The 17059-nt window shown below is 39.4% G+C and overlaps 1 protein-coding gene across 1 annotated transcript; it reads left to right on the top strand.

Annotated features, from left to right (window-relative positions):
* Positions 1–1427: 1427 nt before the first annotated feature.
* On the top strand, positions 1428–2261 carry LOC309384651 (testis-specific serine/threonine-protein kinase 6-like; the record flags this gene model as incomplete). Its single annotated transcript, XM_081938372.1, has 1 exon — positions 1428–2261. One exon carries the CDS (start codon positions 1428–1430, stop codon positions 2259–2261), a length of 834 nt encoding a protein of 277 aa, XP_081794498.1.
* Positions 2262–17059: the final 14798 nt, after the last annotated feature.

Raw genomic sequence — 17059 nt, 5'->3', positions numbered from 1 at the left:
CTCAGTTCTAGGTCGCTTCTTTCTGAGGTGTGTGCAACAGCTACACCTGGACTGGCACTTTTCCATTTATATGACATTTCTAACTGTGTACCTTTAGGCATGAGTTTTTGAGTATATTGTCTTGATTGAAGAGAGGAGTATGAGATTTGTGATTAGGTCCATAAGTTTCTTCCAGATAAATTCCCTGTTTATTGAATCAAATGCTACACTGGTCTGTAAAAGTTGCAAATAGTTGCCTCTCTTTAGCTATATATTTTTATATAAGTGACATAAATTGAAATCATTATGTATAAAGGTCAAGGTCAGATTGGATGTAATGTAGGGTGATGACTCACAATGTACATGTCCTATTGTTTTCTTTGTATCTGCTTGTATACTGTATTTGTATTAGTTTTATATTTTGATATGGTCAAAAGACTGAATAAAGTTTCTGTTCTATTCTGCCCAAATGAGCTGAAGACTTCTACTTTTATCTAACTAGTTTGACCTTGAAACTCCTTGAAGAGCTATTCTAAGTTTTCTTAATCAAGGCTATTATTTTAACTGACATTTTTAACTGACCTGTTTTTTATCATCTATATTAGAATATTGGTGCTAATATATATTAGCATGAAGGATTTTAAGGTCATTTTTCTTCCTTTCAAGTTGATACATTTCTAAAACTCAGACATTTAAAACTGTTTAGGTCAACTTTTCAAACTCTATTCCACAATGATCTGCAAGGATTTGATTGGATTCCATAATAAAGGGTCCCCCCCCCCCCACTCAGACATCACCAATCTTCTACCACTAAAGCTTTGCCTCTTGATCAGGGGTTCTGGGGACTTTTTTTTAATAGAACAGAACAATTGGGTTCCACATCAAGAAGTTTGAAATTCTGATCTTGATTACTTGGCACATTTTGATCATTTAAACCATTGGGGACTTTTTTTTTTAAAAAAAGAAAGCTTACTGTAGAATTAATTTCAAAAAAAAAAATAGTAAACCCGTAAGAGATGAGAAGAGAGCAACAAAACTTCAAAGATTACAAAAATCCAGCACAGATAATCAAACAGTGAGCTGTAACATTTTAGTAGAGAAAGTGCTATTCTTAAAAACAAGACATGATTTGTCCACACAGAAAACAAATATATTACAGAAAAGAACTAGAGTGGTAATAACCAAATCCTCTTCTGGGATTTCCTGAGTATATCTAAAATGAACATCTCTGGACCTAAAGGGACCAACTGACACTTCTGATTATGCTTTGCAGACATAACCCATGACACCCCTTGCACTTCATAATACATGTTTTGAGTAGTGATGACTTCGAAGCCCAAGCCTCAAAGGGCATATGGGGAGTAAAAGTCTAGAGATACCAATCACAATGGGTTAAAGCACTGAGTCCCAGAAAGAAAACTAAAGACTTACAGCCTAGCCAGGTCATCATGTCAAGGGCTTCCAAAGGAGACAAACTTTTGAATGACCTGGGTTACAAGCTGGGCCAAACCTTGGGAGAAGGAAGCTATTCCAAGGTAAGAGTGGCCACCTCGGCCAAATACAAAGGGCCACTAGCAATCAAAATGGTGGACCGACGTCGAGCACCCCGGGATTTTGTGGAAAAGTTTCTACCGCGGGAACTCTCCATTTTGCGAGGGATCCGGCACCCACACATTGTAAGAGTGTATGAATTCATTGAAGTTTGCAACGGGACTCTCTACATCGTGATGGAAGCTGCATCCACAGACTTGCTACAAATGGTACAACAAGCAGGGAAATTACCCTGTGCCCCTGAAGCGCGAGACATCTTTGCCCAAGTTGTGGGTGCTGTGCGCTACCTCCATGACAGGCATTTGGTGCACCGGGATCTGAAGTGTGAGAATGTGTTGCTTACTTCAGACGGCCATCGAGCAAAATTGACTGACTTTGGTTTTGGCAAGGAATCACGTGGATACCCTGAGCTGAGTACTACCTACTGTGGATCAGCTGCGTACGCGTCCCCAGAAGTGCTGATGGGTATCCCCTACGATCCAAAAAAGTACGATATATGGAGCTTGGGTGTAATGCTCTATGTGATGATTACTGGCTGCATGCCCTTTGATGACACACACATTCACAGCATGCCCTGCCGCCAGAAGAAAGGGGTCATGTTCCCTGAAGATCTGCCTTGTCTGTCTGAGCCCTGCAAGGCTCTCATTAGGCAGCTGCTCCAGTTCAATCCGGAATCCCGACCTGGCGTGGGACTCGTATCCAAGAACAGCTGGCTGAAAGGGGAATCTTAAATTGGGAGTCCTTCCCTACCTTGCCAATTGCGTGATGCAGCCAGTTTTATCTACTGTAGGCAACTGTTTCAAGAGGGATCATGGGGAGAAAAAAAATGGAAACTACGTCACTGGAAAAAGAGATTTCTGGGATATTGACTAGGGGAAGTAAGAGGGCAAATTGCTTTAGAGGGGGAAAAAAACCAATTCAAATATAGGTTCCTCTGAAATTAAAGGGACTTACTTCCTAACTAATGTATTCCTGATTGGATGCAGTGAGTTCTTTTAAACTCTCTTTTATACATTAGCTCTCATTCTGTATTTGTCTGTATTTCTCTCATGGTTTCTGAAATGGAAAGCAAGTTTCCTATGCCTAACTCAAGTTTGGAGGATGTGTTTTGTGGGTTAAAAGGAAAGTGTTGCCCAGGCAAATTATTCTACCCATACATGGCAATGGTAGTAGTAACTGTACTACTGTAGTAGTAACTGTGAGAGGGATCTTGGAGTCCTAGTGGAGCCAGCAGTGTGCAGCAGCTGCCAAAAAAGTCAACACAGTTCTAGGCTACATAAACAGAGGGATAGAATCAAGATCACGTAAAGTGTTAATACCATTTTATAATGCCTTGGTAAGGCCACACTTGGAATACTGCATCCAGGTTTGTACAATGTAAAAAAGATGTGAAGACTCTAGAACAGTGATGGCTAACCTTTTCGGCACCGAGTGCCAAAAAAGTTGTGCGGAAACATTGCGCGCACGCACTCAGCAGGGCCACACTCTAGAAAAGCCGAACTTCCAGGTTCTAGCACGCATGTGCATGATCAGCTGCCAACGTGCATGCGCATGCCAGTTTTTGGCACTGCCGCGCATGCAAATATACCACACTCTGGAAAAGCTGAACTTCCGGGTTCTGCCATGCACACACCCAACAATCAGCTGGCCTGAGCGCATGCGCACACTACATGCAAAAGACAGCTGATCATCGGGTGCGCGTGCACGTCAGAAACCCTGAAGACAAACAGGCAAGGCTGCGCATGCCGGCCAACATGGCTTCATGTGCCACTTTGGGCACGCGTGCCATACATTCACCATCACGGCTCTAGAAAGAGTGCAGAGAAGAGCAACAAAGATGATTAGGGGACTGGAGACTAAAACATATGAGGAACGGTTGCAGGAACTGGGTATGTCTAGTTTAATGAAATGAAGGATTAGGGGAGACACGATAGCAGTGTTCCAATATCTCAGGGGTTGCCACAAAGAAGAGGGAGTCAAACTATTCTCCAAGGCACCTGAGGGTAGAACAAGAAGCAATGGGTGGAAACTAATCAAGGAGAGAAGCAACTTAGAACTGAGGAGAAACTTCCTGACAGTTAGAACAATTAATCAGTGGAACAGCTTGCCTCCAGAAGTTGTGAAGGCCCCAAAGGCCCTTTGGAAGTCTTTAAGAAGATGTTGGATAACCAATCTTTGTCTGAAGCGGTGTAAGGTTTCCTGCCTAAGCAGGGGGTTGGACTAGAAGATATCCCAAGTCCCTTCCAACTCTGTTATTCTATTCTAGTCTAATCATTAACATACCCCAACTATTTCACAGAATTATGATTTTCTACCTTGGATTATGCAGGATGCCACACGGTAAAACTAACAAAAAAGTGTCAAAAATGACACCCTCAACATAGAATAGCTTAATATTTTTAAATTGTAATCAGTGTAATTGGGGAATGATCAGATATATAACAGCAAAATTATTTGAAGAATCCAACTCTTCAATTTACAGAGTAAAACTAAACAAATTTAGAGCTGCACATTATCTCTGATTTTCTGATTTGTGTTACCCTAGGCAGCAATTTAGTGTTCTCCCATTACCTGATCTTTTTCCCCTATGGAATCAGAATGTTTACAAGTACAAACCTCTGATCTGATCGTCCCAGAAATATAACATTGGATTGAAATCAAGCTCTTTGCATGATGTTAAAGTTTATGGAACTAAACATTCTAAAATCAAGCATATTTATTTAACATATTACTTGTGCATTATATTGATGAAAGAAATGTCCTTCTGGGTTCGGCTCCAAGTGGGGAAAAAGACACTGGAGACATGGAGGCTGCTTGGAAAGATGGTTTTAATGGTGGACAGGACCACATGGCTTGAGTCCTGAACAGAAAAGGTGACCACATGCTTCAATGTTGTTGGAGAAGAAGAGAAGGGCCGATGGAGGGGCTTGCTAGGCTTTTTATAACCTGCTCAGTTCCACCTCTCTGTTTCCTGTTCCTGTGTAAGAAATGTATTCTGATTGGTTGTCAGAGTCACATGGGCCCATGCAGGGGCAACTCTCTAGGCTGAGTCCAGGTTTGATTGAATTCTCAGAGTTCTCAGATGCCATGTGGTCAGTTGAGTAAAGGCTTATATTATCCTGCCTTCATTCCCATCCCCCTGGAGCTGAAGGAGAGAACTCTTTATTATGTAAAGGGACTGGCTTGACCTTCTTAATGGCCCATTGACAAAGGGGGTGGAGGCAGGAAGCTACAGGGAGATATTCTCAATTTAAAACATGTTTCTTCCTTTTCACATCCGGGAAATATAATATTCTGCCTTATCAATATTTCCTAGGATATTTCATTTTTCTGGGAGAGGGCTGGGTGATAACTTCCTACAATATGTTGCTTAAAAAGCAAAAAAGAACTGTGCTATATCATTCTTCTGTCTTCTAATCATTAAAAGTATGAAATGAAAGCTAAACAGAAAATGCCCGAGGTTAGTTTTAGTATCAAGACTTCTGTTTTACATGCTATATAAAAGAAGGCAGCTGATGCTAAGAGAATTCTCCATAACAAGCCAAAGAGATCTGACTTCCCAACCTCACATTTCATTTATTTAAGATACAGATTGTCTTTAACTTACAACCATTCATTTAGTGACAGTTTGAAGTTACAATGGCACTGAAAAAAGGGACTTATGACAATTTGTCACACTTACGACTATTGCACCATGCTTGTGATCACATGATCATAATTTGAATGCTTGGCAACTGACCTCTGATGGTTGCAGGGTCTCAGGGTCATGCAATCCCCTTTTGAGAACTTCTGACAAGCAAAGTCAAGGGGGAAGCCAGATTCACTGACCGTGTTACTAATTTAACAACTGCAATGATTCACTTAACAACTGTTGCAAAAAATGTTGTAAAATGGGGCAAAAACTCATTTCACAACTGTCTTGGTTAACATTTGGGCTCAATTATGGTCATAAGCTGAAGACTATCTGTGCTTGTTCGCTACATTTCAGAGTGCTTAAATTTCTGAAGGTGACCCAGCATCTTTCCCAATTAACACAAGAGTATTAAAAATTAACGATGGAAAGACGAGTGGAGAAATCATAAAACCAATCTTATTATGTCTACCACCGTATTCTAAACAGAAGACAACTAAAAGGAAATATATATGCAACTATTCTTTCAGTGAATGTATGCTGAAATAAAAAATCTTTTTAATGTCTTAATTTAAATGAAACAAAGCAGAAGGATTAAGATGGATGACCCAAGGACAGCGGTAATGAATGTGAAACCCAGGGATGAAAAAACGGACATGATAACGTCGGGGCGGGTGGGCAGAGCCTGCTACTGAGTGTGCCTGAAAGGTAAGTAGAACAGCGAGGGGGAGGAATCCGCTGTGCCACATGATTTAGATTCTCTAGAAAGGAAATCCTGCTTTCTAGTGTTGGAAGAAAAGTCCTTATGGGTTCAGCTCCAAGTGGGGAAAAAGACACTGGAGACATGGAGGCTGTTTGGAAAGATGATTTAATGATGGACAGGACCACATGGCTTGAGTCCTGAATAGAAAAGGTGATCACATGCTTCAATGTTGGTGGAGAAGAAGAGAGAAGGGAAGAGAAGAGAAGAGAAGAAGGGCTTGCAGGGCTTTTTATAATCTGTTCGGCCCCACCTATCTGTTTCCTGTTCCTGTGTAAGAAATGTATTATGATTGGTTGTCAGACTCCCATGGGGTCATGCAGGAGCAACTCTCTAGGCTGTGTTTTGAATCCAGGTTTGGTTGAGTTCTCAGATGTCATGTGGTGAGTTGGGTAAAGGGCCAATATTATCATGCCTTAATCCCATCCCCCTGGAGCTGAAGGGGAGAACTCTTTATTATGTAAAGGGACTGGCTTGGGCATCTTAATGGCCCATTGACAAAGGGGGATGGGCAGGAAGCTGCAGGAAGCTACTTTGTCCTCCCTTTTCATATCCAGGGAAATATAATATTCTGCTTTTTCAATATTTCCTAGAATATTTCATTTTTCTAGGAGAGGGATGGGTTTTAGCTTCCTACACTAGCTAATATAAATCACGTGTCACAGCTGATCGTCAAAAATACCAGTTCGCCCGAACCAGTAGCATTTTTTTACTATCAGTTTGGGCGAACCGGTCCAAATCGGTAGCATTTCACCCCTGGTGGAACCCAAATGAAAGGACTATGTTGTTGCTGCTGCTTTTTGTGCATTCAAGTATCACCTTAGTTTCTGGGGCATAAAGAGAGCTTCTGCCCTGTTGGTGCTTTTTCACGAAGTTATTCTCAAACAGCTTAAAGATCAGTATCAATGTTTTGAATTGGACTTAGAGCTGATGGGAGAAATCGGTTTAATAAAATCAGTTGATCTGCTGCATTATTTGTGCACTAGTCTCCTCCAAAGCCACCTCATATATGGAATGTGTCAAAGAAGTCTAGCCTGGATATGGGCTAAGTAGAGATGAGTTACTATAGCAAATTCTACCACATCCGGATGAGAGTCACAGTTAATGCTGTGCTGATAAAAGCTACTCATTATAACCAATTGTGGATGTCTAATTGTATAATAAAATCATCCCCATTAAATCTGGGAAACTGCAAAGAGTTCATGCAAACAGAAGTTATAAAATGAATTCTAGTGGCATCCATTAACCCAAGATGCTTCAGATCAACGCTATGCTCAAGAATAAATGGGATTGTATTCCCACTGTCCATTTCCAAAATTAAGCATTCATAAATCAGACTGAGGTTAAAATCTAGATAATGCATTGCCTCCAGAATTATGGGAATGGGACATTGGATACTAGGGAGTAATGTTCAAGATCCAAACCTTTGTATCCCCCCCGCCATGAAAATTTCATTGCTAGCTTTTTTAGGGCAGCAGGAACACTATCTCCCATCAAGAAGTATGCGTCAGTTGAGAACCATGTGGTAGATTTCCATGTGCCTCAGTCTTCAAGCAATTTATCTACATTCTCATGGTTGCACAATCTGAATAGCAACTAGACAGATAAGGCCGTAGGGAATACTGGCAATACACTTCTCCCATGCCTATTTTATTTACTGTCTGTAATGTACATGCCTGAACAACTCTCTAAAATTTTCTTGACAAGATTTCAGGAGTAGTCTGCCATTGCCTGCTTCTTAGGGTTGAGAGAAAGTGACTGGCCCAAAGTCACCCAGCTGGCATTATGCCTATGAAAGCACTAGAACTCATGTTTTTCCAGTTTCTTGCTTAGTACCTTAAGCACTGTGCCAAACTGGCACTCCTTTATATTCATATTCTAAGTTAATGTGTGACATTATTTTCTTTGCTAAAAATTTAAAAAAAGAAGCAACAGGAGTTGGTTCATGCAGTCTTATTGGTTCTTTTTGCCTAAAATTGTAATAGAGATCTTGAAATATATATGTCATTTTATATACAAATATGCAACAATTTTTCTAACTTCCATATAACTTCTTGCTTAAGGAGAGAGAACACTAAGTCTTACTTCATCATACCACATCCTGTTTTAAAGTCACATGCCCTAGTTCAATTTAATACCTGGTGTCACTAATTATAGGTGTTGGTCATTTTAATAAAGTTATTGAGGATTTCATCAGACAAGTTACTCCAAAAGTTTTTGGTTCATGATTAACAAACTGATTAACAGTTTGAGGATTGTGCCATAATGTATTAGTAAGACTGACAATTTACACATGAGAAAACATTACACATGACCCTTCAGAAGGGTGTAGTAGCAAATATAAATGAAAGAATACAATTGTTAACTAGCAGCTCAATCAGTAATAATCTTCTATATTGTTCTGTTCTGTAAACGATAAAAATCAGACCACGTGGTTGGTTTTAATTCTATGACTTTCATTATGAACATTTTCATTTTAACATTCTAATTATGTAAAATAAAAGACCCAAGACAATATAACACACAGTTAATTCAAGGGTTTCTTAATTTAAGCTTGTTTCATAAAACACGTTTCCAGTTAGAAAAATACACAGTTAAACCATTACAAGAAGTCCTCACTTATTGGCCACTCATTCAAAACTTGCTCGAATTTACAGCATTACACAAGTGGTTTTTCTGATTGGTCCTTGAAGTTCCAGCTGTTGCAGTGCCCCCTTGGCCACATGATCACAATCAAGGTGCTTGGCAACTGGCTCAGATTTCTGATTGGCATTCCATAATCACCGATGCAGTTTAACAAGAAAAGTCATTGGAGAAACTGGAGGGAAATCGAAAGTCACAATCATGTGATCTCCTTTCTTAATAACCCACATGGTCCTTGTTTAATGATGGTGTAGGTATAAGCTAGCTTTTCCATATCATTTTGTCAGAATTGAACAGGAAAGAGCCATACTGAAAAAACTCTTGTGCTGCTGCCATTCTAGAAAAACAGACTTGTAAAGCATTTAAGGATGATGATACATTTTGTTTCCATTTTTTTTCACTGCAAAATCTCCCACATCGAGTGAATTCTTTTAAATGGGTCACAATAAACTTCTCACTGTTGCCAAAACAAATTATATTCTGTGCTTTAGAAGCATCTAGCAAGAATCAAGAGGAATATATGACCAACAAGATCAGCCCAAGACATTTTGTTACATTTAGAAATTGAGATGTTGCCTTCCTTCTTTCAATTATGAAGGCCTAGATCAGAGTTTCTCAAACTTGGCGACTTGAAGTCCTGTGGACTTCAACTCCCAGAATTCCCCAGCCAGCTATGCTGGCTGGGGGATTCTGGGAGTTGAAGTCCACAGGACTTCAAGTCGCCAAGTTTGAGAAACACTGGCCTAGATCAATACAAGGCAATACAATACAATACAATAGCAGAGTTGGAAGGGACCTTGGAGGTCTTCTAGTCCAACCCCCTGCTTAGGCAGGAAACCCTATACCAGGGGTGGCGAACAAGTTCGACAAAAAGAGCCAAAATTTTAAACTGTGAGAGTCAGAGAGCCACACCACGCAGTGACCTCCCAAAACAGACAAACACTCACACAAAAGCATATAATTTTAACAATAATATATTAAACACATAATATAACATGCTCAGTCAGGTGTTTTTTGTTATAAATTTTTATAAACCCATTAGAGCTGCAACGGAAGGCAACGGAAATATTTTTAGACACAAAGCTTTTGACAAGTTAAAATTCACAGTAAATGGAATAATCTCTACAATCTTTTAATATGGAAAGTCAAAGGCAAGGATGGGCATTTTCTCTTTTATTATTTATAATTGGTTAGGACAGGGGTGTCCAAACTTGCCTGGGGAATTCTGGGAGTTGAAGTCCACAAGTCTTAAAGTTCCCAAGTTTGGACACCCCTGGGTTAGGAGGTCCTGGCGGGCCAGAACTGAAAAGCTAAACAAATATTTCAGCTAAAGATTCAGGTAGAAAGAGATACAAGATGAAATGCTATGCAAATGATATAGTAGTAACGATTATGCAAACACAAAGCTCCATAAGATACTAATGGCAGAATCCAAAGATTTTTGGCTACCTTTTAGAGATAAAAAATTAAATGAAAAGTAAGATAATAAGGCATTCAATTTCCAATGAAAAAAAAACATGAAAAGGGGGATTGGGATATGAGAAAAATATAGTGAAATATCTAGAACTCTTATTTAATAGGATATAATAATAATACATTTGAAAACAATTATAACAAATTATTGAATGAAATGAACAATTCCTTGAAACTTAGATATTATCTAAGATAAATGTTTTATTCCAAGATTCAAAATCATACAAGACTCAAAAGATATAGAGGAGCAGCATTTCTTAATCTTAGACTGGATTACAAAGCAAATTGTCTTAATCTTATTTAAAGATAAAATTGAACAATCACCTCTGTGGTCCCTTCCAACCCTGTGATTCTATGGGTTTGGTATATCTACAAATGATTGGCAGATCACCAATCTTTTCCAACTTCCAGTATTTTAAGTTAAATGAAATGTTAAAAATTTAGAAAGATCTCTGCCATAGCCACCATTCTGATAATTGCTTGTCTTTTAACTTCAGTATAATGATTAATTCATTGCATTTGAATTAATCTATTTCCTTGGACACTTTGATCTCTAGTAACTAAGATATAAGTTTGTATTTTTTAAAATATAGAATACTTGATTCATGATGAGGTGCAATAGGTGACTGACAGTACTGCTACAACCTTCCTCTGACTACTTAGCATTTTATTCTGATTAGCAAAGTTCAAGTTCTAAGGGCTGGTTTTTTTGTATTTTTTTAAAAAAGTGGACTCCACAACCCAAAGTCTCCATTCCCCTAATTATTACCCATCTTCCACTTCATCTTAACTTAAGACTTCATCTTAACTTAACACGCGGCTCGCGGCCAAAATGAATGAGGCTTTTTGCCTCTTACCATTATTTAGTATACTGTGGCTCAGATCGCGCGCTAAACCCGGAAGTACGGTCGACGCGACGACACTTGCCTGCGCTCCACAAGCGTCGTCGCGTCGACCGTACTTCCGGGTTTAGCGCGCGATCCGAGCCACAGTATACTAAATAATGGTAAGAGGCAAAGAGCCTCATTTATTTTGGCCGCGAGCCGCATGCGGCTCGCGAGCCGCGTGTTCGCCACCCCTGCCCTATACCATTCCAGACAAATGGCTCTCCAACATCTTCTTAAAGACTTCCACTGTTGGGGCATTCACAACTTCTGGAGGCAAGCTGTTCCACTGATTAATTGTTCTAACTGTCAGGAAATTTCTCCTGAGTTCTAAGTTGCTTCTCTCCTTGATTAGTTTCCACCCATTGCTTCTTGTTCTACCCTCAGGTGCCTTGGAGAATAGTTTGACTCCCTCTTCTTTGTGGCTACCCCTGAGATATTGGAACACTGCTATCGTGTCTCCCCTAGTCCTTCTTTTCATTAAACTAGACATACCCAGTTCCTGCAACCGTTCTTCATACATTTTAGTCTCCAGTCCCCTAATCATCTTTGTTGCTCTTCTCTGCGCTCTTTCTAGAGTCTCAACATCTTTTCTACACCATAGTGACCAGAACTGAATGCAGTATTACAAGTGTGGCTTTACCAAGGCATTATAAAGTGGTATTAACACTTCACGTGATCTTGATTCTATCCCTCTGTTTATGTAGCCTAGAACTGTATTTGCTTTTTTGGCAGCTGCTGCACACTGTTGGCTCATATTTAAATAGTTGTCCACAAGGACTCCAAGATCCCTCGCACAGTTACTACTATTGAGGAAGGTATCACCTATACTGTACCTGTGCATTTCGTTTTTCTTGCCTAAATGTAGAATCTTATTCTTTTCACCATTGAATTTCATTTTATTAGATAGTGCCCAATGTTCAAGTTTGTCAAGATCCTTCTGTATCTTAAGCCTATCTTCTATCAATGCTGAATGCTATTTCAGCACTTGTGATTGGATAAGATCTTCATGCCATTCTCTTCCAGGGTTTTTGCATCTCCCCAGTACTTTTTACCTGAGGCAACTGTGGTTCCATTATGAGAAAAGACAACATATCATGCTACTCTTAATGGTATAGAAGCAGAAGAAGAAGAAGAAGAAAGAAGAGGGGGGAGGGGAAGGAGGAGGAGGAAGAGGAGGAGGAAGAAGAAGAAGAAGAAGAAGAAGAAGAAGAAGAAGAAGAAGAAGAAGAAGAAGAAGAAGAAGAAGAAGAAGAAGAAACCACAACAGAAGGTGTGCTAAAAGAAATACATTTAAGTATTTTTAGCCTAAATATTTACATCTTCCTGTGAAATGGACATACATTGGGCCTATTTTGAGCCAATAAAACCATGGAACGTTTATAAAAATAACTGGACCTCAAACATGGCCGGTTCCAAATTAATTTATTTGGATATTCATCTAAGCAGGTAGTTTGATAATTTCCAGGAATGGTAATTAAGCCAGGGCTGTTCACAGTGATAAAAGGAAGGCAAACAGAGTGACTTAACAGGCTTACCTTCTTCTGTATTATACGAAGGGTTGCCATGACAGCACCCTACACCTAAGTGCTTATTAGTCTCAGCAAGCCATTTCCCATTTGAGTCAGATTGCACAATTCTAGGCAGGAATTGCTAAGCCATCTTTGCGAAACAAAATATTTTAGCAGACAATCATGGCAATTAGCATCTGCCAGAGAGAGCTGAAAGACTATTTTAGGGCCAGAATACCTTTTTGATGTTTACCATTTATCACGGCTCTACGTATAACAGAAGTGACTGTTCTGTCAAATGCAGAGTAATTCTAATTCCAAATGCAGTTTAATTTAGGGGGCAAAAGACTACACTTTATTCTTTTCTATTCCTATGGGAACCCCAGAAAACTTAAGACAGGAATAGAATAAACATTCCTCTTAACCTTCTATTTAGCTTTGTTTGTATTTTTGCACAAAACAAAAATAGCTTCAGAAATACAAGTTGAAGGAAGAATGAAACTAAAGTCAAAAGGAACAGGGAAAATTGCAGAGAAGGTACTGTAAGTATTTGGAGGAGCCTTTAAAAAAAAGTGACCGTCATTTTTAAACACCACTTTTAAATGTGGTATGATTCCAAGAGAGTTCTCATTTCTCCAGTAGTTGCTAAAGAAAAAGAGTAAAGATTTTGGACTGTCTTCTGGAACTGACTGCAATCCAGATATGTTAGGATTTCAATTCTCAGAATTCTCAGCCAGCCTGCTGATTGGTAATTTGATGAGTTGATCGACCAGTCACAGTGCACCTGTATGTGAAAAACTGTTTTAGTCAAAAAATCTCACTAGATTATATAGGAGTAGCAATAGACTTATATTCAGCTTCATAGTAATTTACAGCACCCTCCAAGGGGTTTACACAGAGTCGATATATTGCCCGAACAATCTGAGTCCTCATTTTACCAACCTCGGAAGGATGAAAGGCTGAGTCAACCTTGAGCCAGTCAGGATCAAACTCCTGGCAGTGGGTCGGATCAGCCTACAATACTGCATTCTAACTAGTACACCATCACTGTTCTGATGTGGTTAGAATGATTTCACCATGGAAGTTGAAATAATGAAAGATTCTTGGAGCCCACAACAATGGTTAATCTATTTATCCTGAAGGATAGAAACTGCACATTGTAGGAATTGTCGTCCAGACCCAACTGGAATCTTGTGCTCTAGACCACTGATGGCGAACCTTTTTGTAAAGGCATGCCAAAATTGTGCTATTGCACGTGTGTGTGTCCACACCCACAATTCAATGTGCCCCGCCCAACTGTGCATGTGCACACAAACCGCCCCCCCCTGCACGGGAGGGAGATTTCACTCTCCCCAGGCTCCAGAGGCTTTCCTGAAGCCTGTGGAGGCTGAAAATGGCCTCCCCTGGGCCCCCTGGAGGATCTTCCGGAAGCCAGAAATGGATCCGGCTTCCAGAGGGCCTCAGTGGGAGGCTATTTTCACCCTCCCCAGGCTTCAGGAAAGCCTCCGGAGCGTGGGGAGGGTGAAAAACAGGCCCAACTGGCCAACCAGAAGTTCTGGTTTGTGCCCTTCCTAGGCTCTGGAGACTTTCCTGAAGCTTAGGGATGGCAAAAATGGCCTCTCCCAGCCCTCCGGAAGCCTAAAAAGCAGCGCCAGAGCTGACGGCTCGTGTGCTAGCAAACATGGCTACGCGTGCACAGGTTCACCATCATGGCTCTAGACCAAGTCCAATCAATGGCTGCACCTTGATTAACCAGATACTTTCCAGAAGCCCATAAAAGTTAATGTCACTCTTGCATTGAGCATGATGAATGTATCAATGCAACAATTATTTTTTGGGTAATAACATTTAAGGAATTTGAAATTGCCTCAGATTCCCAATTTAGTCTACTGCTTGGGACTACCTGATAGTCCACGTGTTCAAGTATTTAGCAGGCAAACTCTGTTTAGATTTTTTCAAGATCAGCCTTGGTCAGCTAGGGTACAGCCACCTGCTATGACCCTCTTCTGCTCCAAGAAACATATCTACATGTATAAAACACAATGTACTTTACATGTTTAGTTTTTTAAGCCTTTTAGATTTAGTGGTCGTCATCCAAAGTAACTGATCCTGCCTCCGTGATTCTTGAAATAATCATTGTGTTTATTATGTTCAATGATTATGTTTTTCATATTTCCAATATTCACATATTTTTCCTCTTGCTCACCTGGCATTCAGCTCCCTGGCCATTTTAATTTTTCCCACTTACTCACCTCCCTTCAAGCTTTCTGTTCAATAGGACACTCATCACGCAAATACCACAACAATAACTCCCGATTACTGTATTCATCTTTGTAAGCATGAGAGAAATATTTGTGCAAGAAGCTAATTAAAACAAAGTCCAGTAATTTTAGAATATTTAGAGAAATTATGAATTGTAAAACTATTTCAAAACTATTTTGTACCAAAGGTTCACAGCAATTGGCTGGGAAATCATTAGGAAATACCAGGTATATATATAAATTGTAGTTTGGGAAAATAAACACACATACACAAACACACACACACAAAGGCAGTGGCAAACTACTTATAATATTGCCAGGACAATAACACTGAGCTTGACTCAAAAACAGCTTTATCTTAATAGTCATTCCCCTTTCCAAGGGAACTCTGAAAAATTTAGGTCTAGGTAATAACAAGTGGACTTAACCATACGATCCTCTGTGCTAACCAAATTTTAAATCATATAATTCTCCAGAGAAAGCATGTCACTTAAATGACTACGTGGTTTCAATGTCAAAATGACTTTTATCTTATTTCTGTATTCCTTTTAATCCAGAGCATCTCTCCAAAGCACAGAAATTACTATCTTTCAAACTTTTGCTTTCTTGAGAAACTCGTCATTCCTTGGAAAGTTTATTTCATTTTACCAGATCATGCTAATCTGTCACAATGCAAAGCCATAGAAGAATTCAGGACAAATTTCAGATATTGTCTACAGTTTTCTATTAAGTAATGAGTCATCCATATTGGATTAGTATTGTCCAGAAGACTGATGTGACATGAGAATTATCTAGTGCCTGTAATTTCAGGTTAATGTTTACCTGGAAGGCAACCTAAATCCCATCATTTAGAGAACAATGAGAGAGAGGGATGAGAAAAAAGGATGATTCACATATTTGTTCTTTTGCTCACCTGGCTTCTGAGTGTAATTCCAACCCCCCCCCCCTCAAAGTTATGTTATTCAATATGACTCTCATCATCCAAATACCATAAACAAATCCTATTATTATCACCTTTATTAACAAGAGAGAAGTATTTTGTGCAAAGAAGCAAATGAAGACATATAAATGCAAGTAATTTCAGTGCACTTTAAAGAAACAATGGATTGTAAAATCATTTGTGAGGATAATTAGAAATATACTGTATTTGACATAAGCAAGACATTACCATCCCAGAACTTTTACATGGTCTCATATTCCTTTTTTGCCCATCAAAATGGTCTTGCCTTGTCTGCTAGTGAATTTTGTGCATCAATAGATTATGCCTACTACTTTTGGCTATCCCACATTTCTCCCCACCCCATACACACAAGCACACACAGAGACTGGTTTAGGATTAATGATTAATGGTGAACAATTCTTTCTGGCAATTTCAGTAACTGTGTCCTAATCACAACCAATACTGTATATCACATCCATCAACTGTATGCACAGCAAATAAAGAACTTTTCAGATATGACATTCTAATACTAGTAGCAGGCAAAACAGAAACATGAGTCTTTGCCCATTTTAGATAACGAATTATGGGTTATAAAGAAGCATCACAATGAAAAGTACTTTGTTGCTTCTAATTTACATAGGACTATAATCCTAAATCTCAAAGTAGGAAAATCAAAACACAGCAACACAAAACAGGTTAAACTCTCACTCCCTTTTGCTAAGCAGGCAATGTGGAGCGAAAGAAACAATTTACGGCACATTCTGTGCAATTGATACTCTCACCCACTTTATACAATGCTAACCTTTTCTTTCCTTGGTACAGTATGTGCTCATACCTGTGTACGAAGTAAGAATGCAGGTAATGCTTAATTTACAACAGTTCATTTGGTGACTGTTCAAAATTAAAACAGCACTGAAAAGGTGACTTACGGCCATTTTTCACACTTACGACCTTTATAGCATCCCATGTACATGTGATCAACATTCAAATGCTTGGCAACTGATTCATATTTATGACAGTTGCGGTATCCCTAGATCAGGGGTGTCCAAACTTGGCAACTTTAAGACTTGTGGACTGGGGAATTCTGGGAGTTGAAGTCCACAAGTCTTAAAGTTGCCAAGTTTGGACACCCCTGCCCTAGATCATGTGATCCTCTTTTGCAAACTTTGGACAGCAAAATCAATGGGGGAAGCCAGATTCACTTAACAACCGTGTTATTAACTTATCAACTGTGCCAGTTCACTTAACAACTGTGGCAAGAAAGGTCATAAAATGGGGTAAGGCTTACTGAACATATGCTTCAGTTAACAACAGAAATGTTGGGCTCAGTTGTGGTCATAAGTCAAGACTAACTATAGCACAGTCACTACACAAAAAATATGAAAAAAAGTTTCTAGAGGAAGTATAAGAAACATGAGTTCCTTCA

The sequence above is a fragment of the Natrix helvetica genome (assembly GCF_964273705.1).
Source record: "Natrix helvetica genome assembly, chromosome: 1".
Taxonomy (NCBI): domain Eukaryota; kingdom Metazoa; phylum Chordata; class Lepidosauria; order Squamata; family Natricidae; genus Natrix; species Natrix helvetica.
This window is presented reverse-complemented; position numbering and strand designations above follow the sequence as displayed.